This window comes from Nematolebias whitei, chromosome 2, assembly GCF_014905685.2.
Source record: "Nematolebias whitei isolate Nwh7 chromosome 2, NemWhi1, whole genome shotgun sequence".
In the NCBI taxonomy this organism is placed as follows: domain Eukaryota; kingdom Metazoa; phylum Chordata; class Actinopteri; order Cyprinodontiformes; family Rivulidae; genus Nematolebias; species Nematolebias whitei.
In genome coordinates, this window is record NC_056499.1 from 61,427,444 (window position 1) to 61,451,181 (window position 23,738).

Sequence of the window (23,738 nt, forward strand, 5' to 3'; positions counted from 1 at the left end):
GTCCAGGTCCAGATATAGGTCCACATCCAGATATAGGTCTACGTCCAGATATAGGTCCAGGTCCAGATATAGGTCCAGGTCCAGATATAGGTCCAGGTCCAGATATAGGTCCAGGTTCAGATATAGGTCCAGGTCCAGATATAGGTCCAGGTCCAGATATAGGTCCAGGTCCAGATATAGGTCCAGGTCCAGATATAGGTCCAGGTTCAGATATAGGTCCAGGTCCAGATATAGGTCCACGTCCAGATATAGGTCCAGGTGTATCTGAAAGATTAAGGGTGCATTCACAGAAGCCCTGTTTAGTCCGCTTTAATCGAACTCTAGCTCGTTTTCCTAGGAAGTCCGGTTGTATTGGGGAGGTGTGAACGTGCCATTGAACTCTGTCACGGAACAAAAAGGCGACCTCTGGCCCGGGCTAAAGCCTAGGTCTTGGTCCGGTAGAAGAGAACTCCAGCGCGGTTCCAGTACAGTATGAATGTAATCAGACCAGGCCCTGCTCCACAAGCAGGAAGTGTAGTACAGCGCAGGACAAACACACATTTCTCTTAGCTCATATGGAGCCGTCAGCTGCCTTGTGTGGAAAACAATATTCTCCATGGTGTTCTGTCTCATCTTCTGCTCATGCTGAGTCCATTGTTGAAAAATGACTAAATATAACTCCTAAAACTGATAAAACTTGATGCCACTTCTTTTTTTTTTTTTATTTACAGAAGAAGAAGAAGTGTATTCAGAGGTTTTTGTGTCGTTTCTTTCAGTAGTTCTTGGTGCAGCGCCCCCACAGGCGAGGGGGGGGGAACAGGTTGACTCGACTGCACTGTGCAGTGTGAATGCAAACGCACCAGCTCAAATGTAACAAAAGGTCATGAATATTGGTCCAGAACCGAACCGAGCCTACCGGACTATCAGGTGTGAAAACAACCTAAAAAAAACATGTTAAGGATAGAAAAAATAATTACAAATACAAAACAGGTTGAGCAGAGTAAGTAAAGACAGTAGTAGAGTGAAAAGTGTGGTCAGTTTGTCCTCCAGCAGTTTAAGACTATAGCAGCATAACTAAGGGACAGCTCAGGAAACCCAAGCCAACCCAATAGGATTTATCATAATGGAAAGTCTTAATCCCAGTCTTAAAACTGGATAATGTGTCAGCCTCACGGACAGAGATTGGAAGTTGGTTCCACAAGAGAGGAGCCTGATAACTGAAGGATCTGCCTCCCATTCTGTTTTTGTAAATTCTAGGAACCACAAGTAAACCTGCAGTCTGAGAGCGAAGTGCTCTGTTAGGAAAATATGGAACAAAAAAATCTGTAATATAAGATGGAGCCAGGTTGTTGAGAGCTTTCTAGGTTTAAAGTAGGATTTTGAATTCTATTCTGGATTTGACAGGGAGCCAATGGAGAGAAGCTAAAACTGGAGAAATATGATCTCTCCCAGTAACTCCAGTTAAGACTCTGGCAGCAGCATTTTGGATCAACTGAAGACGTTTTAAAGTTGGACGTTAAATGTTAAAAAGATGTTAAAAATGTTGGATTTTATACCTGGATTATTGAGCATGGACTTTGTTGTTTTCAACCAGTTTGACAAATAATAATAATAATACATTTTATTTGTAGGCGCCTTTCTTGGCACTCAAGGTCACCTTACATTGTCAATCATAAAAACAGACACAATATTATACACACAGTAAAAACAAGTAAAATAGAATTGAAATAAGACAAGGCAGTTGCAATCACAGAGTGTAGGCTTCTTTAAACAGATGAGTTTTGAGTTTGACTTTGAAATGTGGCAGTGAGTCTGTATTAGAAGATGACACATGAGTGGATTTTCACTCCTGTCCTGTCCTGGTCCCACAGAAATGATCCTGTCCTGTCCCAATCCTGGTCCAGAGTAAAAAAAATAATCCTGTCCTGTCCCACTCCTGGTAACATGACTCCTGCTCCTGTTCAGAATCACTCCCACTCCTGTCCTGCTCCTGTTTTTCATTTATCCATCCATCCATCCATTTTCTTCCGCTTATCCGGGGTCGGGTCGTGGAGGTAGTAGCCTAAGTAGGGAGGCCCAGACTTCCCTCTCCCCAGCCACTTGGGCCAGCTCTTCAGGGGGAATCCCGATGCGTTCCCAGGCCAGCCGAGAAACATAGTCCCTCCAGCGTGTCCTGGGTCTTCCCCTGGGCCTCCTTCTGGTGGGACATGTCCGGAACACCTCACCAGGGAGGCGTCCAGAAGGAATCCTAAACAGATGCCCAAGCCACCTCAAATGGCTCCTCTCGATGTGGAGAAGCAGCGGCTCTACTCTGAGTCCCTCCCGGATGATTGAGCTTCTCACCCTGTCTCTAAGGGAGAGCCCAGACACCCTGCGGAGAAAACTCATTTCAGCCGCTTGTATCCGAGATCTCATTCTTTCGGTCACAACCCAAAGCTCGTGACCATAGATTAGGGTAGGAACGTAGATTGTTCGGTAAATTGAGAGCTTCGCCTTTTGACTCAGCTCTCTCTTCACCACGACAGACCTGTACAGCGCCTGCTTCACTTCAGACGCTGCACCTATCCGCCTATCGATCTCACGCTTCATTTTTCCCTCATTCGTGAACAAGACCCCAAGATACTTGAACTCCTCCACTTGGAGTAGGACCTCCTCCCTGACCCGTAGAGGGCACTCTACCCTTTTCCGGCTCAAGACCATGGCCTCGGATTTGGAGGAACTGATCTTTATCCCGGCCGGGTCGCATTCGGCTGCGAACCGCTCCAGCGAAAGCTGTATATCACGATCTGAAGAAGCCAATAAGACCACATCATCTGCACAAAGCAGAGACGCAATCCTAAGGCCACCAAAACAGATCCCCTCAACACCTTGGCTGCGCCTAGAAATGCTGTCCATAAATGTTATGAACAGAATCGGTGACGAAGGGCAACCTTGGCAGAGTCCAACTTTCACTGGGAACAATCCCGAGTTACTGCCGGCGATGCGGACCAGTCTCTGACACCGGTCATACAGGGACCTAACAGCCCGTGTCAAAGGGCCCGGTACCCCATACTCCCAGAGTACCCCCCACAGGGTCCCCCGAGGGACGCAGTCGAACGCCTTCTCCAAGTCCACAAAACACATGTAGACCGGTTGGGCAAACTCCCATGCATCCTCCAGGACCCTGCTGAGAGTGTAGAGCTGGTCCAGTGTTTCACGGCCAGGACGAAAACCGCACTGCTCCTCCTGAATCCAAGGTTCAACTATTCGATGGACCCTCTTCTCCAGAACCCCCGATTAGACCTTACTAGGGAGGCTTAAGAGCGTGATTCCCCTGTAGTTGGAACACACTCTACGGTCCCCCTTTTTGAATATGGGGACCACCACCCCGGTCTGCCAATCCAGGGGAACTTCCCCCGACGTCCCCGCAATATTGTAGAGTCGCGTAAGCCAACACAACCCTTCAACATCCAGGGCCTTAAGGAACTCTGGGCGAATCTCATCCACCCCTGGGGCCCTGCCACCGAGGAGCTTTTTAACCACCTCGGTGACCTCGGCACCAGAGATTGGAGGACCCGACCCAGAGTCCCCAGGCTCCGCTTCCTCAGTGGAAGACGTGCTGGTGGGATTGAGGAGGTCTTCAAAGTATTCCGCCCACCGACCCACAACATCCCGAGTTGAGGTCAGCAGCACACCACTCCCACTATAAACAGTGTTGGTGACGTACCGCTTCCCACCCCTGAGACGCCGGATGGTGGACCAGAATCGCCTCGAAGCCACGCGGACCTCGTTCTCCATGGCCTCTCCGAACTCCTCCTATGCCTGAATTTTTGCCTCAGCGACCACCCGAGCCGCATGTCGCTTGGACTGCCGGTACCCATCAGCTGCTTCCGGGGTGCCACAGGCCAAAAAGGCCCAATAGGACTCCTTCTTCAGCCTGACAGCATCCCTCACCGACGGTGTCCACCATCGGGTTTGAGGGTTGCCGCCACGACAGGCACCGACAACCTTGCGGCCGCAGCTCTGGAAAGCCGCCTCGACAATAGAGGCACGAAACATGGTCCACTCAGACTCAATGTCCCCCACCTCCCTCGGAACATGTTCGAAGTTCTCCCAGAGGTGGGAGTTAAAACTCCGTCTCACAGGAGACTCTGCCAGACGTTCCCAGCAAACACTCACAATACGTTTGGGTCTGCCAGGTCTGACCGGCATCCTCCCCCACCATCGGAGCCAACTCACCACCAGGTAGTGATCAGTGGACAGCTCCGCCCCTCTCTTCACACGAGTGTCCAAGACATGTGGCCGCAGATCAGATGAGACAATGACAAAGTCGATCATCGAACTGCGGCCTAGGGTGTCCTGGTGCCAAGAGCACATATGGACACCCTTATGCTTGAACAAGGTGTTCATTATTGACCATCCATGACGAGCACAGAAGTCCAACAACAGAACACCACTCTGGTTCACATCAGGGGGGCCGTTCCTCCCAACCACACCCCTCCAGGTCTCACTGTCATTGCCCACATGAGCATTGAAGTCCCCCAGCAGAACAAGGGAGTCCCCAGAAGGTGCACTTTCCAGTACCCCCTCCAAGGACTCCAGAAAGGGTGGATAATCTGAACTGCTGTTTGGTGCATAAGCACAAACGACAGTCAGAACCCGTCCCCCCACACGTAGGCGGAGGGAGGCCACCCTCTTGTTCACCGGGGTGAACCCCAACACACAGGCACCAAGTTGGGGGGCAATAAGTATGCCCACTCCAGCTCGGCGCCTCTTACCAGGGGCAACTCCAGAGTGGAAGAGTGTCCAGCCCCTCTCAAGGAAACTGGTTCCAGAGCCCGAGCCATGCGTAGTGGTGAGTCCGACTATTTCTAGCCGGAACCTCTCAGCCTCACACACCAGCTCAGGCTCCTTCCCCACCAGTGAGGTGACATTCCACGTCCCAATAGCCAGCTTCTGTAGCCGAGGATCAGACCGCCAGGGTCCCCGCCCTCGGCCACCACCCATCCCACATTGCACCCGACCCCTTTGGCCCCTCCCACATGTGGTGAGCCCATGGGAAGGGGGACCCACGTCTCCTCTTCGGGCTGTGTCCGGCCGAGCTCCATGGGTATAAGCCCGGCCACCAGGCGCTTGCCCGCGTGCCCCACCTCCAGGCCTGGGTCCAGAGTGGGGCCCCGATGACCCACGTCAGGGCAAGGGAACATTAGGTCCATTTATTTGTCTCATCATCGGGGTCTTTGGGCTGCACTTTGTCTGGTCCCTCACCTAGGACCTATCTGCCATGGGTGACCTTACTAGGGGCATAAAGCCCCTGACAGCATAGCTCCTAGGATCATTGGGACACTCAAACCCCTCCACCACGGTAAGGTGGCAACCCAGGGAGGGGGTTTTTCATTTAATTTTTAGGAAATACATTGAATTTGATTTGATCTTCTACCCATTCCTGTTTAAATTACTTTGTGTTGTGCAGTTTTATTTCAAAAGATATGGCAACAGGAACAGTTCATCTGTGGTGAAATAGAGACATTTATTGTTTTAATCCAAACAAAAACCTTCAGTAAGTGTCATAAAACAAATAATCCATGGTCTGTAGTCCATATAATGTTTCTACGGAGGATCAGCTGCTGAGTCTGTTTCTGGCTCTTCTGAAGGTCAGTTACAGTAAAAACAAAAATCTAAACCAGTCCATGGGTCACACCATGTCTACCTTAGATGAAAGAACCCAAACATAACAAGTTGCATTTTACTAATTTATTGAGCAATTGGTTCCTTTAAACAGTGACATCACTGTCATGTTTTAAATTGTTTAAACAAAAATAGAAAAATAATGTACCAAGCAGAGAACTCAACAAATAAAAATGTTTAAAGGCATTATTATACACTGGACGACGTCCTCCAGAAGTTCAGTGTATATGGTCGAGGTAACGAGCTCGTTTGGGTGAAGCATGATGTCGTGCATCTTCCCAGACTGCAGAGCATCATTTACACACTGGACCATTGCAGGTCTGGTGTTCCACCTCATCTCTCCACAGCTGGAACAGTCCAGAGCCTTGTGGAACCTAAAAGTGAAAGAAGACATGCACGAGTAAAAATAGTGTTACAGTGACTACAAGTTACAATCTGTTGGCCTTTCTTTTGGGAAAAAAATATTTGATCAAAAACAAGAGATTTACAATTGAAATTAAGTCAAGAAAATGTGACATTTGCAATTATAAATTACAGAAGCTCAATTTTTCTTTATTTATTTCACTTATCATATTTTATAATTATTTAATGAGCCTCACAGGCAGAGATTACAAGATGTTATGTATCTTACCTGCTCTGTTGAAGTGTGTGACAAGGGTCTTTGTGTCCAAAGCTGTTTAACAGCTTGCTTCCAGAGCTAACAGCTTCCTGTGTTAGGTAGAAAAATTAAATTAAATTAAAGACAAACAAAAAGCTTAGTGCTTCTTCTTGTGACATGCTTTATAAAACAGTTATTGAATAAAGGATTTACTTATGTAGGTAAACAGATGTTTTAAACCTGTTAAAATACACCAGAATGCAGGAAATAGCAGCTACTTTATTCAAAAAGTTATGGGGGAGGACCCACAGACCTCGCACCAATATGTCCCCCCTACAATAACTGTTATTATAATTTATATGTAACCAGCCTTTCATATAAAAACTGGGATATTTTTACCGGTGAATGCGTGCACTTTAACCAGGAAGAGTTCGGATGTTTTTTTTACATTACAAACAGCAACAGATAATGAAAATTTTAACCTAAAAACCCACATAACAAAGCAGAACATCATTTCTAAATTAAAAGGGACAAGGTGGAGAAAAATGTGCTGTTTGAGTTCATTTACTGACGGTAAACAAAGTCCGACTCCCTGCAGCTCCTCACAGCTGAGACTAAAGTTTAAATCAGCACAGCACCAACACACAACTCATGAAGTTCAGAGTTATTTGACACTTTCCTGCCTGTTCTGTGAGTTTAATAGACAGACAGTTACTTCTTACCTTGTGTTACAAACTATTTTCAGCTACTCGGTACCGCTTCGCTGCTCCTCCCCCTCACGGTGAAAAGCTACGGCTCGAACACTTGACTCCTGGGAAATGTAGTCCTTTTGACTTGTGTTAAAGTGAAGGCTTACTGAAAGAAAACTACAAAATAGCTGCGCCCGTGTTTTTTATTTTTTTTTTGTTTATTTCATTTTCATTTTTGGTTATTGATCGGTTCCCGCTCCTGTCTGCTCCCGTTAGCTTTCAGTCCGGTCATGTCCCGGTCACGTGAGTTATAATGAGGTTGACTCCGTCCCGCCGGAATCTGTCCGGAATCACGTGACCGGCGGTACTCCCGAAAAAATGTCATCCTCTAATCTGTATTACGAAAATCAGGTGGGAGTGAGTTCCAGAGCTGGGGAGCAGAGCAGCTGAATGCTCTGCTTCCCATAGTAACAAGACGGGCAAGGGGAACAATGAGCTGAATAGAAGAAGAGGATCTGAGGGTACGAGCAGATGTAGCCATGTGAACAAGGTTCAAAAGTATGGAGGAGCGAGGTGGTGGACAGCTTTGAAGGTAAGGAGGAGTATTTTGTAGTTGATGCAATATGGGATGGGAAGCCAATAAAGTTGTTGTAAAACAGGTGTGATGTGATGAATTGATGGGGTCCGTGTAATAATTCGGGCAGCTGAATTTTGGATCAGTTGTAATTTATGAAGGGTTTTCTGAGGTAGGCCCAAAAAGAAGAGAATTACAATAATCTAAACAAGAGATGACCAGACTGTGAACAAGAACAGCAGTGGAGTGAGGAGTGAGGGAAGGACGGAGATGATTAATATTTCGAAGATGAAAGTAGGCTGACCGAGTGATATTATTGATATGAGAGGAAAAGGAGAGGGTGCTATCAAGGATGATACCCAGACTCTTAACCTGATAGGAGGGAGAGATGGAAGAGTTATCAACTGGAATGGAAAAGCTATGAAGTTTATTTAGTATTGATTTAGTGCCAATTAAAAGAAGTTCTGTTTTATTACAATTTAGTTTCAGTACTGTGGAGCGGACTGTCAACAAGAAAGAGGGCTGGCAATTGAGGAGGGGCGTACCAAAGAGGCCATCTAATCACAAGCAGAACTGGTTTGTTCCACTTTGGAGTAAGCTGTTGGGGGAAGAAGCAGTTTGTTGTGTGTTTCCTTGACTGATGAAGCCTTCCGGATCGAAGGCGAAACGTTTCAGCACAAAAAAAAGAAACTGTCCAGATGACCTGACTGAAAAATGTTGGATTGTATACCTGGATTATTGAGCATGGACGTTGTTGTTTGACGTTTTAAATAAGTATTTGGACACCCAGATAATAAACAAAAGTCCATTCAGGGTGAGAAGTTCAGTTATCAGGAGAGACTCGGAGTAGAACCACTGCTCCTCCACATCGAGAGGAACCAGTTGAGGTGGTTCGGGCATCTGGTAAGGAGGCCCCCATGGCACCTCCCTAGGGAGGTGCTTTGGGCATGTCCGAATGGGAGGAAACTCCGGGGAAGACCCAGGACACACTGGAGAGACTATGTCTCTCGGTTGGCCTGGGAACACCTTGGAATCCTCCCAGAAGAGCTGGAGGAGGAGGCTGTGGAGAGAGATGCCTGGACCTCCATGCTCAAGATGATGCCCCCGTGACCCGAGTCCAGAACAAGTGGATGGATGGAGGGAGGGATGGATGATTGATGGATGGATGGATTGATGGAGGGATGGAGGGATGGATGGATTGATGGATAGATGGAGGAATGAATGCAGGAGGGATGGATGGATGATGAATGGCTGATGGAGGGATAGATGGATGTAGGAATGGATGGAGGGATGATGGATGGGTGGAGTTTTTTTCCTACAAAATAAAAGACATGAGTTTGAACCTGTAGATGATGAAACAACACATGTCCAGAACTTGGGCTGTTGTTTAAACATTTTGTGCCCGTTGTTGTGAAAAGAGTTGTTTTTGAATGTTCGTGGCCTCTTGAGTCTTCTCTGCGACCTGTTCAAGCTGTGATGTTTCCTTTAGACATGTGCATCAGCTTGTTGCTGGAGGCAGCACTGTCAGGAAACGAAGAGCAGAAGACTTTTGACTGCCCTCTGCCTCCTGACCTGAGTGTCCTCGTGGTGCTGGCTCTGGGTTCCTCTAAAGAACCTGCCAACAGCCTGTGGATCAACATGCAGGACTACGCCATCAGCAAAGGTTTGCTTTACTAAATACATCTGCTGCAGTTAGCCTTGAACAGAGAAGAACATTGACCTACTTCTGTTTCCTGTTGCAGACTGGGACAACGCCTCTCTAAATAATGAGTCCCTGTTGGACACCGTGTCCAGGTTTGTGTTTGCAGCTTTGCTGAAGCACACTGGGCTACTGGGCCAAGCCTGTGGAGAGGAAAGGTAAACTAAATTCTCTGCACTGTTCCATCCTAATGAAACATCTCATAGAAGAATTAAAAAAACAACATATTTTCCTTCTGTAGCTGGAGACATTTTGTTTACCAGTGTTTTCAGCTACAGAATAGAAGTCCAGATGCTTTGAGTTTACCATGTCCTGGATGACTGAGATCCTACACCAGCATCTCATATAGTTTTTCCATCAGGTATCAACCTTCCAAGTCCCTCTCAGAAGTCTATCGCAGTGTTTATAAAGTGAGAAACCGCCTGCTGGCCTGTAAGAACATGGACTTTATTCAGACCAGGTCTTCTTCACGTGAACGGAGGGTGAGCTACAAACACACATTTTTTTATTTTTCACGAGACAGTCCATGTTTATTTTGACCTGTGGCAGCAACAACAAACATCTTTTATTATTAGCATGAATCAGATTAGATCGAAGCTTAAGGGCTGGATTGTATTGAAGGCAGTAGAAAAGTCCAGGAAGAGAATCCTCACTGTGTCCAGACGTGAGTGGGCTCGGTGTAGCAGCTGAAGGATGGCATCCTCCATGCCAACACCTGCCTGGTACGCAGGACTCCAGAAACCATCTCAACACCATCAAACTGGTTGACCCACTATGTTTATAAGACTGAGTTTGTTGTGGCCCCTCGGACTGATGAAGTTTTTTGGATGAAAGAAGAATCATTTCAACAAAAATAAACCGTCCAGAGGACCTAACCCAACTTTGTTGGATTCCATGCAATGTAATTGCTACCGCCAATCAGCCTTCTATGTAAAGACTATAATATCTTAACTTCAATCCAAGTCACCAAAATTCAGAGTTATATAAAACCCCTAATAAAACCAGAACAAACTGGGTCTATTTTAAGCTGGCAAGGAACAAAAACGTGAGGAGAGCATTGAACCTGCAGTCAGTAGCGGGGGAGTGGTGGCGCAGAGGTTAGAGAGGTGGGCCTGTGATCCAAAGATCGCCGGTTCACGCCCCAGCCCCGACAGCATCAAAAAAATTGTGGGTGGGGTAGGTGAAGCACCCACACTTGCCCCCATCCTCATTCGCCCCATCCTGGGCCCATGAGCAAGCCCCCCCCCCCCAATCCGCTCCCCAAACAGGTCCCTCTTGAAAATTAGTTATCGTGGCTGGATAAATAAAGGGTAAATGAAAAAATGAAAAAAGTAGCTGCCAAAAACATAACACCCTCAGTGCTTTTAAACTTTGATTCTGAGAAAGCATTTGACCAATTTGACAGGTTATTCTTAGAACATGGCTAGAAATGGGATTTAGTGGTACATTTGTCACCTGGTTTAATACTTTTTACAACGGTCCTAAGTCAAAGTTGGGGTAAACGGGTGCTGTTGTGATTCATTCATGGGGGAAAGAGGAGTAAGGTAAGTAGACTTGGTCACCTATCCTCTTTGCATTTAGTATAGCAGTCTTGGCCACATGTCAAAATGTACAAATTCAAGGAATAGAAGATAAAGAAGGGTCTATTCATAATTTTATTTATTTTTTCATTTACCCTTTATTTATGAAGGTAGTCTCATTGAGCCATGAGAACTCATTTTCAAGAGAGACCTGTTTAGGGAGCATATGGTGGGGGTTAAGGGCCTTGCTCAGAGGCCCAGAGTGATGCGAATGAGGGTGGAGGCAGGTGTGGGTGTTTCACCTGTTCCACCTGCAAACCAGATTCCAACAAAGTTGGGACACTAAACAAATTGTGAATAAAAACTGAATGCAATGATGTGGAGGTGCCAACATCTAATATTTTATTCAGAATAGAACACAAATCACAGATCAAAAGTTTAAACTGAGAGAATGTATCATTTTAAGGGAAAAATCTGTTGTTTCCAAATTTCATGGCGTCAACAAATCCCAAAAAAGTTGGGACAAGTCCATTTTTACCACTGTGTGGCATCCCCCCTTCTTCTTCCAACACTCAACAGACGTCTGGGGACAGAGGAGACCAGTTTCTCAAGTTTAGAAATAGGAATGCTCTCCCATTCATGTCTAATACAGGCCTCTAACTGTTCAATCGTCTTGGGCCTTCTTTGTTGCACCTTCCTCTTTATGATGCGCCAAATGTTCTCTATAGGTGAAAGATCTGGACTGCAGGCTGGCCCTTTCAGTACCCGGATCCTTCTCCTACGTAGCCATGATGTTGTGATTGCTGCAGAATGTGGTCTGGCATTATTTTACGGCCTTGACCCTTACGCACAGCGATTGTTCCAGATTCTCTGAATCTTTTGATGATGTTATGCATGGTTGATGATGATAACTTAAAAGTCTTTGCTATTTTACGCTGGATAACACCATTCTGGTATTGCTGCACTATCTTTCTGCGCAACAATGGTGGAATTGGTGATCCTCTTACCGTCTTGGCTTCTGAGAGACACTGACACTCTGAGAAGCTCTTTTTATACCCGATCATGTTGTCAATTGACCTAATTAGTGTTAATTGGTCTTCCAGCTGTTCGTTATATGCTCAATTTCCTTTTTCCAGACACTTATTGCTACTTGTCCCAACTTTTTGGGATTTGTTGAAACTGTGAAATTTTGAATCAACACATTTTTCCTTTAAAATGTTACATTTACTCAGATTAAACTTTTGATCTGTCATCTATGTTATATTACGAATAAAATATTGACATTTGCCATCTCCACATCATTGCATTCAGTTTTTATTCATAATTTGTTTAGTGTCCCAACTTTTTTGGAATCCGGTTTGTACATTTTGATGTTGACGGTACTGGGAGGTGAACCTGCGACTTTCTGATCTCAGGACCATCTTCTCTAACCTCTGCGCCACCACTCCCCCGCTACTGACTGCAGGTTCAATGCTCTCCTCAAGACCTCCCTTTTGGCTGACAACATACCTGCATATATGCAATGCATTCATTAATATGGCTCAGTCTCAGGGTATAAAATTAATGAGGAAACGGTGATGGTATTGGGGAACTGGCCTGTACCGTTAAATGAAACTGTTTCATTCTGCTGGCTCATGCAGGGATTTAGGTACCTGAGAATAATACTCACCAAAAAGTATCTCACAGTCATTTGATTCTAATCACAATATTCTAATTAGATAAATCAAAAAAAGATAAAATACAATTGGAAGTTCTTCTGTTTCAGTGCTTGGAAAGGTTGAGGCAGTGCAAATTAATATCTTGCCTTGGCTTCTGTTTCTTTTTCAATCCTTAACTGTCAAAGTACCTTTAATATGTTAAATAAATGCATCTCTCATTTCTTTTTGCAAAAAAGGAGACATAGGATTCAAATTTCTTCTTTTATCAAAGGATAAAGGGGGTTTGAGGCTACCAAACCTGAAACACTAGTGGGCATCACAATTGAACACAGTAGTTCATGGATTAGAACTTTCTGGGTAGAGTTTGCATGTTCTCTTCGTGCATGCGTGGGTTTTCTCAGAGTACTCCAGTTTCCTCCCACAGACCAAAAACATGCATGTTAGACTGATTGGTAACTCTAAGTATTCCCTAGTTGTGAGTGAGAGAGTGAATGGTTGTTTGTCTCGTTCTATTTCGTATAGGCTTCGCCCTTTAAGGCTATTGCTAGTGGGTTTATCCCTTCACGCGCAGCACTGAAAATTTTTGTCCATGCCCACATGCTATGTGGGCCTCACCCCGGTCTATATAAATTACGGTGAGACTGGGTAATTGGCTCCCATTTTTTCTTCAGCCAGCTAGCTAGCACTGTCAGAAGAACGAAGAAGGAAAAGTTGTCCAGCTTTGACCGGCACAACTTTTGCTAAGGATGCCTGGGTCTCCGCCACGCCAACCTCCTGCAGTTCTGGTGAGCTCTTCCTCCCAGAGAAGAAGCAGAGACGAGCAGCCTTGTTCAAAGTAAGCGCCGAGGAGTGCTTTTCCGTGGTGGGCCGCTACCCACTGGACGACACCATCGCCTTTTCTAACGTTTTTTTCCTCGCTGTGAATCGGATGATTCCCTCGAAAAAGGCGTTGTTGGCAGCAGCTCCGCTGAGTGTTTGTCCGTGGCGTGCTGTTACTTGCTGAATGACACCATCGCCTTTTCTAACGTTTTTTACTCGCTGTGAATCGGATGATTCCCTCGAAAAAGGCGATGCGGGCAGCAGCTCCGCTGAGTGTTTTTTTTTTCCTTGGCTGACGCTACATGCGGGACGACGCCACCGCCTTTCTTTGATGCAGAGTCATGCAGGGAATTGGATGACTCCTCCGAGAAAGGCGATGCTGGAAACAACCTTGCCGCCCTTTCCCTCCTGGAGAGCGTAGTGATGGAAGAAGAGCGGTCAAACAGATGCTCAGCCACCTCGGGTCTTCCCACTTCGGCGACCACACCGTTCCCAGCCGTCGACGCTCTCCTTTCGGAGTTGCCCGGTATAATCCAGGAGGCTGCTAACACAAAGGGACTTTCCGTCCCTCGCCTCCCTCCGTCCTGATCGGATGATCTGGCGGGAAGGTTTGGCTCCGCCCCGCCCCGTCGCCCTGATCCCATCTGGCCTCGCTGTCCAGCTGTGACGTCACATTGGAACGAGGCTGCAGCTGGGCCCGGCAAGCTGAAGACATCAGTCTCCACCTTCGCCTCCATCTCCAGAGTGGAGGGTTGTTTTTACCGATCTGTGTTTTTTCCCCTCGTTTCTCCCCCCTGGAGACAAGCCTGGTGGAGGCACTTGGGACAAAAGCTTCCAGGATGGACCGGCAACCTATCCCTCCAGTAAAGCATGAGCAGAGGGTGGCAAAGCTCTCCAACCGAGCTCACCAGTGCACATCCTAGGCGGTTGCGGCGAACAACAACATCGCTGTGCTGGCCTACATCATCCCAAAAAGGCTGGAGGACTCCTGCTGGAGGAGACAAAGAGCTCTCTCTGTAAAGCCGCTGACGTCATCTTAAACATGTGCGCCACCTCTGCGGTCTGGCAAGCTGAAGACATCAGTCTCCACCTTCGCCTCCATCTCCAGAGTGGAGGGTTGTTTTTACCGATCTGTGTTTTTTCCCCTCGGTTCTCCCCCCTGGAGACAAGCCTGGTGGAAGCACTTGGGACAAAAGCTTCCAGGATGGACCGGCAACCTATCCCTCCAGTAAAGCATGAGCAGAGGGTGGCAAAGCTCTCCAACCGAGCTCACCAGTGCACATCCTAGGCGGTTGCGGCGAACAACAACATCGCTTTGCTGGCCTACATCATCCCAAAAAGGCTGGAGGACTCCTGCTGGAGGGGACAAAGAGCTCTCTCTGTAAAGCCGCTGACGTCATCTTAAACATGTGCGCCACCTCTGCGGTCTGCCTGTCCCGCATCGCCGCCCGGATGACCATGATCCAGAGGACCACCTGGCTCCGCCTCTCGCCATCCTTGTCCGAGAGGCTGCAGAAAGACCTGCTGGAGGGCCCCATCACCCCAGAGGCACTGTTCGGAGCCAACTTCAGGACCATCCTTGAGAAATCGCAGAGGTCCGAGGAGGTCTCAGAGACTGTACACCATCTGGTGATGTCACAATCCTCCTCCCACCCCTCCGGCCGCTGGAGGGACTGCCTTGGCCAGCAACAGCAGCAGAGGCATTCCACAGCTGCGGCAGCAACTTCACGCTCCGCTCCTCCACAGCTGCGGCAGCGACTTCACGCTCCGCTCCTCCACCAGCCCCCTCCACTAGGTAACAGATCCTTGAGGGGAATGTATGTGTTGTTGTTTTTTTGACGATGTATGTTTTGATATAAAACAGAAACACCTCTGAAAGTAAAGTTTTCATCTGAGACTGTCAGATCAGCTGATCTCACAGCTGCCTCTCTTCACACATTCCCCACACAGAACGAGCCAGTAACCTCTAAACAGTGTTTTAAATGGCTCCGCAGTTCAGTAAATATCACAAAACACTCGTCTGCCATGTCAGCTAAAATTATGTTTTTTTCAGCAGACCGAGTCCGGTAAAATCTCTCGTTTTCAGCCAGAGCCCGTTTTTAATATCTGCTGTTTTCTGCCCACTCGCGCGCAGCGGGAGTAAACGTGTTTCTCCACGACAGCTGTAGCCTCTACCTAAATGACGTCTCACTCAGAAAGCGCTCACACCTCCTCTCAGTGCGCACCGGTTCACCTCAGCTCTAATGTGAGACCGCAACCTGGGCTCAGCACAGAGGCACACATACAACCCTTTTTTCTGTCGGAGCCCCCCTTGGGTTCCCCCCAGAGAATCTCCGTAGCGAGATTAGTCTGGTTGAATATCATGAGAAACATGACACAACACAAATGCATGCCCGCTCTCCGAACGTTACTCAGAGTGGCAGTGAGTGTGTTCCCTGGACAGATGGACGAATCGTCTGATCAGCAGGGGTTACACGCTGCAGTTCGCAGCTCAACCCCCACCGTTCAGAGGGATTATAGAGACGGTTCTGTCTTCTCCAGAACAGAGCTCGTCTCTCCAGTCAGAAGTTCAGGAATTTCTGACGAAAAACGTGATTTCCAGCGTTCCCAACGGAGAGGAAAATACAGGTTTTTTTCCTCCCACTACTTCCTGGTTCTGATAAAAAAACGGAGGGATGAGACCCATTCTCGACTTGTTCATGTTCAGCAATTTGATCATGGGGAGACAATTCCACATGCTGACAAACAACTGCTGGAGAACTTCACCAGAACGACTGGTTTTCATCTCCATGGATCTGAAGAGCGCATATTTTCACATTTCCATCATTCTGAAAAACCCCACGCACGTTCTCAAAATGCGTGGAGATGGCTCTGCAGTCATTACACATGGCAGGAATGAGAATTCTTTTTATCTGGACCATCTGCTCTTATTAGCTCGGTCCAGTTAGAAAGCAGTCACACAGACCAAAACGCTAGTGTTACACCTGCTAAACCTGGGGTTTCTGTAAACTGGGAAAAACTTCCGTTCTTCCGTCCCGGATGATTGTTTATCTGGAAGTGGAGCTAACTCAACTACAATGAGAGCCCGTTTATCACAACTGAGAGCCGAAGCTCTATCAGCTCAGCTCTGCCGTGTCAAACCCTGCAGCATAGTGACAGTTCTGCCTGTCATGCGACGTCTGGGACGATGTCATTGGCCCACATCGTGGTTCCGCTGGGCCTACTTCACATGAGACGCCTTCAGAGATGGTTCGCCCACCTGCGCATAGATCCTGTGCACCAAAAGAGGCAGATTATCTTTGTGCCCCCCTCCGTGAGAACCGATCTTAATCACTGGGGAAACCCCCCTCATTCTGTCAGAGGGAGTTCCCATCAGCAGGCCTACGTCACACGTCTCGGTTTTCACAGACGCCTTCCTGTCAAGCTGGGAGGAATGTGTCTGTCCCAGGCAGTGGGAGAACAGTGGCTGGACCACATGTCGCTTCACATAATGTGCTAGAATGTTTCACGGCCTGAAACATGACTGAAACATGCCCCTGCTGCGTTATCAGCATTTCTGATCCACACAGACAACAAAGTGACGGCAGCTTACATAAACCGTCAGGGAGACGTGCGCTCACCCCAACTGTTACGCATCGCAAAATAGCTGTTGTGAGGGGCACACAAAAACCTGCTCTCCATCAGAGCGGTGTACATTCCCAGCGTCCTGAACAGGCGAGTGTCTGGCAGGCTCCCACACTCTCAGTCTTTAAGTCTCGCTTGAAGACCCACTTCTATTCTCTTGCCTTTAACACAGTGTGATTTGTTTTGGTCCGGTCTGTACTCTACACTGTTGGCCGTTTTAGTTAGCTTCTGCTGCTATTTGTATCTGTATTTTTATTTTATGTTTTCCTGTCCGCTGTGCATGTTTGTTTTCTTTTGTACAGCACTTTGGTTGGCCTTGTTGCTGTTTTAAGTGCTCTATAAATAAATTGATATGGTATGGTATGGTAGGCGAGCGGATATCATGTCGAGGGGCAGTCCCTGCCACAGAGACTGGAGCCCCCATCCTGAGCTGATCTCTCGGATTTGGAGCAGGTTCGGCTGAGCAGCAGTGGATCTGTCCGCCACACGGGAGAATGCCCAGTGTCATTTATGGTTCTCTCTGAGCCCAAGAGACGACCCACGGTTAGGAGTGGACGCCTTCGCTCACAGCCCGTGGCCAAAAATGCTCCTTTATGCTCTTATATCAAAGTGGACAGCTTTTCAGCGCTGGTGCACGGAGAAAGGCGTGGAGGCCATCTCATGTCCACTAGGTGGCATGCTGTCCTTTCTGCAGCAGCTGATGGACAGAGATCTAGCGTTCAGCACAATTAAAACTTATGCTGCAGCTATTTCTTCCTGTCACGAGGGCTTCGGTGACAGAACAGTTTTTATCACCCGTTGATTAAGCGTTTCCTGAAAGGTGTACGGAGACACAGACCAGTGTCACGTCCACTAGCTCCACGGTGGGACCTAATGATGGTCCTGCACGCTCTGATCAAAGCTCCTTCTGAGCCTTTAGATCAGGTTTCACTTGAATTTCTGTCATTTCAATTAGTCCTGCTGTTAGCTCTGACGTCAACAAAGAGAGTGAGTGATTATCTGCTCTCTCTGTTGTTCCCTCATGTCTCAGAATTCAAGCTGACGGCAGTTCAGCTGTACCACATTTTAACCCTGCTCTGAAAAGCATCACAAGCTCATTCAGATAGAGAGTGATAACCTTGGATGGGTTTTTATCCTCTTCCTCATAATTCTGAGGAGGAAGCAACATCTCATCTCCTTCTGTCCCATGCGCACATTTTCATGTTACTTCCATGTTTCATGTTACGTGGTGCACACGACCGCACTGCGCCGCTTTCAGTGTATGTTCGTGCATTACTGGGACAGCTCTTCAGGACGTCCTTTACCCACCCAGCACCTCTCACTGGTTGTGTGAGGCTATTTCCGAAGCTTACGGTTCATCTGGACTGGATCCTCCTGAGAATCTCAGAGCACATTCCACCAGAGGGTTTTCATCCTCCATGGCTCTGCAAGGAGGGATGACAGTGGAGGATGATTGTATGGCGGCTGCCTGGTCATCGCCATGTTCAATTATTCATTTTTATCTATGTGATGTTTCTACTTTCTCCATGACCCATTCTGTTCTCAGGGTTCTGACAGAATGATTATTATTTGTTTCATGGAGCCTCACTTTTGAGCTCACACCTGCCTGCATGCAGTCGCAGTGTGAGATATTTATTATCAGTCACAAGTTCATGACTGCTGATTTTATGGTTATTAACCGGTTCATCCTGAGGAACTGTTGGTCTGCTCTGTTCATCGTTACACTGTTACAATTCATAACCTCTGTTGTTCCTATTCACAGCAGCAGGTCTGCTATCTCAGCCTTTTTCCTCACCAGAGATCTTTTCTCCGGTGCGTTCCTGCGCATGGAGCGCGTAATTACACTCACAGAAGGCTGAGTGATGAAATGGGTTTTTTTTTGTGTGCAAGCAGGTGCTTCATGTTGTGTCTGAATGGACCCAGTGAGGCATAGATTACATCCTGCTTCGCCTTTAACCCACTAACGATAGCCTTAAAGGGCGAAGCTTATACCAAGTAGAACGTTGGTTACGTACTGTAACCCCAGATTCTATGAGTATAAGCGCAGCCCTTTAAGCTCTGGGCCTCACTGGTTCCTAAATGGCTGAAGAAGAAAGCTATTTGGGAGCCGATTGCCCGGTCTCATCGTAATTTATACGGACCGGGGGTGAGGCCCACACACAGCAGGTGGGCATGGACTAAAGTTTTCAGTGCTGTGTGCGAGGGGATAAACCCACTAGCGATAGCCTTAATGGGCTACGCCTATACGCATAGAATCTGGGGTTACAGTACGTAACCAAGGTTTGTCTCTGTGTGTCCCTGTGATGGACTGGAGACCTGGCCATAGTGTCCCCTCCTCTTGCACAGTGATAGCTGGATATGGGCACCAGTGACTCCCGCGACCCAAAAAAATGACGAAAAAAATGACGAATGACCTTTAGAATTTACCTTTATCTGTAAAGACGGTGGGTGGATGAATGGATGGAAGGAAAGGAAGGGAAAGGAAAGGAAAGGAAGGGAAAGGAAAGGAAAGGAAAGGAAAGGAATGGACAAAGGAACAAACATTATCTGAATTTCTGGACAGCAGTTAGAACAAAGCTAAGAGGTCCTTTGTCATTTTTAAGAGCCATGCTAATAATGGACAACATCCAGTTCCTTCCATCACTGTGGGACAGTGGGTTTCAGGGGTGGGCCATCAAAGGTTCTTACACAATTCACCTACTTATTAATGGAACGTAACTCAAGTCATTTAGCCAACTTTAGGAACAATTTCAGCTTTCATCCAATGACCTACAGATATTTTCAAGTAAGACATTATATTTCAAATCAAAAAGAATATGAGATGGTGGGGAAACGTTGTAATAATATAGAACCTTTATCATTATTGCAGAAAAAACACTTTCTGATTAAAAGGCATGTTTCTAATTTATATTAAAAAGTGTCTAAAGGTTACATATGATACCACACAAAATTATACATTTTAAGGAAAATGGGAACTGGAATTAAATATAATAATTATTGGTAATTTTTTTACATTCAACCTTTAAGAACTTAATAGGCAATTGTGGAAATAATTTAACTGGAAATTAAAAATAAAGTATTTCAACCCACCTGTTGTGATCTCATCTTGTATGAAGGAACATAATGTGGGACTATTTTGGAGGAACTATGAAAAATTAGACCACATATATTTTGGGACTGCCCAGTAATTCAATAATTTTGTGGAAAAAAGTCAAAGATTTTGACAAAACTTTGCAAATAAATAAATAATTAGACCTACTGGTGGTTCTGTTGGGAAGTATGCATAAAGAAACAAATGGCTCAGAAAAAAAACCACATTAAGATTTATTTTATTAATTGCCAAAAAAAAAGGTAAGAGTGAACTGGACGAAAATTAAGTCACCAACCTTAACTGAGTGGGTACAAAGACTGAAATGTTTCTACATAATGGAAAAAATGACTGCAAGTCTTCAACTGAAACTCGACCATTCTGACCAGAGGTGGACCTGCAGTGTGACTCTGTATAGTGGGGGAAATGCTTTTGCATGTGCACTACAATAAATTGTCAAATAGTTGCGTTCATCTGTAAGTGAAAACGAATGGCATAAAACTCCTCATAAATGTGCCTTTTATCTCATTATGTAATGTTATTTTATTCTAGTCATAATTACTTATGAAGCTGTGAACCATGAGGTCCTATGTCAGTAAAATGTTATTTCTGTAAAAAAAAAAAATAGATAAGAATTAATATGGTGGTTACCCTCAATATTACCCTAAGCAACTGCCAATGATCTGAGTGTCCACCTTCATTGACTACATCAGTCCTTTTCACCTCCTATCACCAAATAAATAAAAAAAAGATGAAATCATTCACAACTATAAGAAGACAAGACTTGTATTTTAGTTTCTGCATCTAGATTTACCACATTCACCCTGTTTTCTAGCAAGGATAAAACAGGCCAAAGTTGGCTGGATTGAAGACTAGCTAAAGCTCCAGTCAGACAGAGTTTGGCCAATTTTGAACTAAACGTAAAACTCTGATGTCCCATTTCACACTGGCAGATTTCAGACAATCAGGACTCTCTGGATATGGACCCTCAGGAGCACTCGTTCACTCGCACCATTGACGAGGAAGCAGAGCTTGAAGAGAGAGCGGACTGTGAAAGAGAAGACAGTCACCAGGAGCAAAACAATGAAGAGGATGACAGAGAACATGAAGTGATGACAGCTGGAAGTAAGCACATCTGCCTGCAGCTGTGTCTGTTTTCATTGTACAATCTGGACTTCAGTCTTTTCTAACACCATGAAAGATCAGTAGACATGTAATGTCATATATCTGCTGACCCACTTTCCAGACTTTATTGAAACCATCAGAAAATGTAAATTACTTTGAACCACCGCCAGACGGAGCTTAGCTCAACATTTGTTATATTTCTGAGTGATAGCCAGTTTTGTGTTTGCTAAGGATAATTATTTGTGGTGGCTATCTTGAATCAGGGTGACTTCAAAAGTTAAACAGTTGTACTGTAGCTGTATCTAACAAAGTTTTCAGGTCCTCTGGACGGTTTCTTTTAGTTGAAACATTTCGTCTTTCATCCAAAAGACTTCATCAGTCCGAGGAGCCACAACAAACTCAGTCTTATAAAATAGCACCTTCTTTTGGATGAAAGATGAAGCGTTTCAACAAAAAGAAACCCATCTAGAGGACCTTGCTGAACATTGTTAGATTTTTCTACCTGGATTATTGAGCATGAATCAGGATAAGTTGTAGATGTTCTGATTGGTGGACTGGCGTGCCAGCTTATTGCTGCGTTTGTGCCGTCAGTTCTCGAAGGGTCGAGAAAGGGGGAGCTCTACGTTTGTATTGCGTGCTGTCTTGAGTCTCAGCGGAACAGCTACAATCTCCACTCCCTGTCCAGAAGTGGCGGAGCTGCATGGGGGGTGGGGGATTTGGTAGTTGGGGCGCTCTGTTCATTTGACAGGGCAGGGCGCACACCTTGAGTAGGGGAAACACTAGGACTTTAACAGACTACTCGAGTAATCGACACGTCGATTCCTAGGACATCTCGCGATTTTTTAAATTTCACGTTGAGTATTCACAGTTACGCCATTACATCACAGTTACGTCATTGCGTCACGTGTCACGTGATCTATACCATGCGCGTGCAGCTACAAAATGGATTCCTCCCAGCAGATGGACTGAGTGGAGCAGGCCCAGTCTTGACAAACAGGTAGAAATGTATCAATAGTCTGGAAATATTTCACTACAGATGAATCTTCTGGTTCAACTACTGTAAGGAAACAGGGAATGAATCAACTTCCTGACTGTTTGGAACTCGTTGTGAACTGGTGTTACACCATATTCTGTGACCACTATATATTTTGACCATAGGGGGCGGTGTTGCATGCACTGTTGCAGGACACAGAATATGGTGTAACACCGGGTCCAATCGACTGAACCAGAACCAGCTTCTCTGACCTTGTTTCACAAACATCCATCCATCCATCCATTATCTTTTACCCGCTTTTTCCATTTTGGGTCACGGGGGTTGCCGGTGCCCATGTCTAGCAATCACTGTGCGAGGGGCGGGGTACACCCTGAATGGGTCTCCAGTCCATCACAGGGACACATAGAGACAAACGAGACAAACAACCATTCACTCTCTCTCTATCATCTAGGGACAATTTAGAGTTACCAATCAGTCTAACATGCATGTTTTTGGTCTTTGGGAGGAAACCGGAGCACCTGAAAAAAAAAACACGCATGCACGGAGAGAACATGCAAACTCCACCCAGAAAGGCCCCCGGACCGGGATTTGAACCAAGGACCTGCTCGCTGAGAGGCAGCAGCTCTACCAGTTGCACCACCGTGCTGCCTTGTTTCACAAACAAAAAGCAAAAAATACAAATCTCTAAAGCTATAAAAAACATGTAAACATATTCATCTCTAAAACCAAACCTAATGTGCACCACCACGGGCGATGGAGCGGGGTGGTCGTCCGCCCCACTGTTTTTAGTTTAGATTTTTACGTGCCACACGTTTCTTTCACTTTTGCAGCTTAATAATAAAAACTAATAGTTTAGTTTTTCCTGTGACATTTGCAGTTTTATAAAGGGTAGGAGCAGAATATATCTTCCACTGTTTTGTTGGTCCTTTTGTTTTGTAAATAATAAATGACGTTTTTTGCGGTTTTATTTATTTATTTTTGCATTTTGAGATCCTATGATGTCATCAACTACTCGAGTTCTACTCAAGTTTTATTATGTTAATGTCGACTTTAAAAATTATGTAGTCGTGCAACTAGAGCTGGGCCATATCATATTGTTCACGATAATACCGGTAAAAAATGCTTGCCCGGGCAAAAAAATGACATCACGATATGCTAATTTCATGACATAATACGTCAGGGCGCCACGCCCCCTTAACAGAACCGAGCACGTCGAACGACCACTCCGACTTGTGCAACCCCCCCCCCCCCTCACCTGTCGGTACTGGTGTGACGCTAATTAGCTGTGCGCAATACTAGCTAGCCAAAAAATCTAAAAACAAACAACGCACGGCTCAGTTGTCTCTCCATCCAGCTCTAAACTGCAGGTACAGACAACTCCACTGTCTCTCCCTCCCCCCGCTGTTAGCTGCCACTCGTCTTTTTTGTTTCCTCCCCGCTCTGCTCTGAGCTGCCGGTGCAGACTGCGTCTCCCCCGCTCTAAACTGGCGGTACAAACACGCGCAGGTCTGTCTCTCAGTTCCACAGTCCATGGAGCAAGAACAGAGTCGTGATCAGAGACAGAGCAGCAGAGAAATGACTCATTCCTGCAGAAACAGAAGAAGCACCACAAGCTTCAGGGTCAGATGAAGACACCTTGTCACCAGTTCTGGAAGTTACAGCTCATTTAAAGGAAACATATATTTTGTTGTATGTTACATTTAT

General features: G+C 46.2%; 1 protein-coding gene and 1 long non-coding RNA gene across 2 annotated transcripts in view; both read left to right on the forward strand.

Annotated features, from left to right (window-relative positions):
* LOC119427515 (probable E3 ubiquitin-protein ligase HERC1) overlaps positions 1-9,184 on the forward strand; it is a gene marked incomplete at its 5' end in the record, with an annotated part of 106,360 nt that extends 97,176 nt beyond the window's left edge. The window contains 1 exon segment of the mRNA XM_037695147.1: positions 8,997-9,184. Within this exon segment, the coding sequence (XP_037551075.1) occupies positions 8,997-9,184 (188 nt within the window).
* A 125-nt stretch (positions 9,185-9,309) lies between these two features.
* LOC119425075 lies at positions 9,310-21,034 on the forward strand. The gene is made up of 3 exons (XR_005187546.1): positions 9,310-9,364; positions 9,568-9,688; positions 20,869-21,034. It is a non-coding gene; the product is annotated as an uncharacterized LOC119425075 (long non-coding RNA).
* The last annotated feature ends 2,704 nt before the right edge of the window (positions 21,035-23,738 follow it).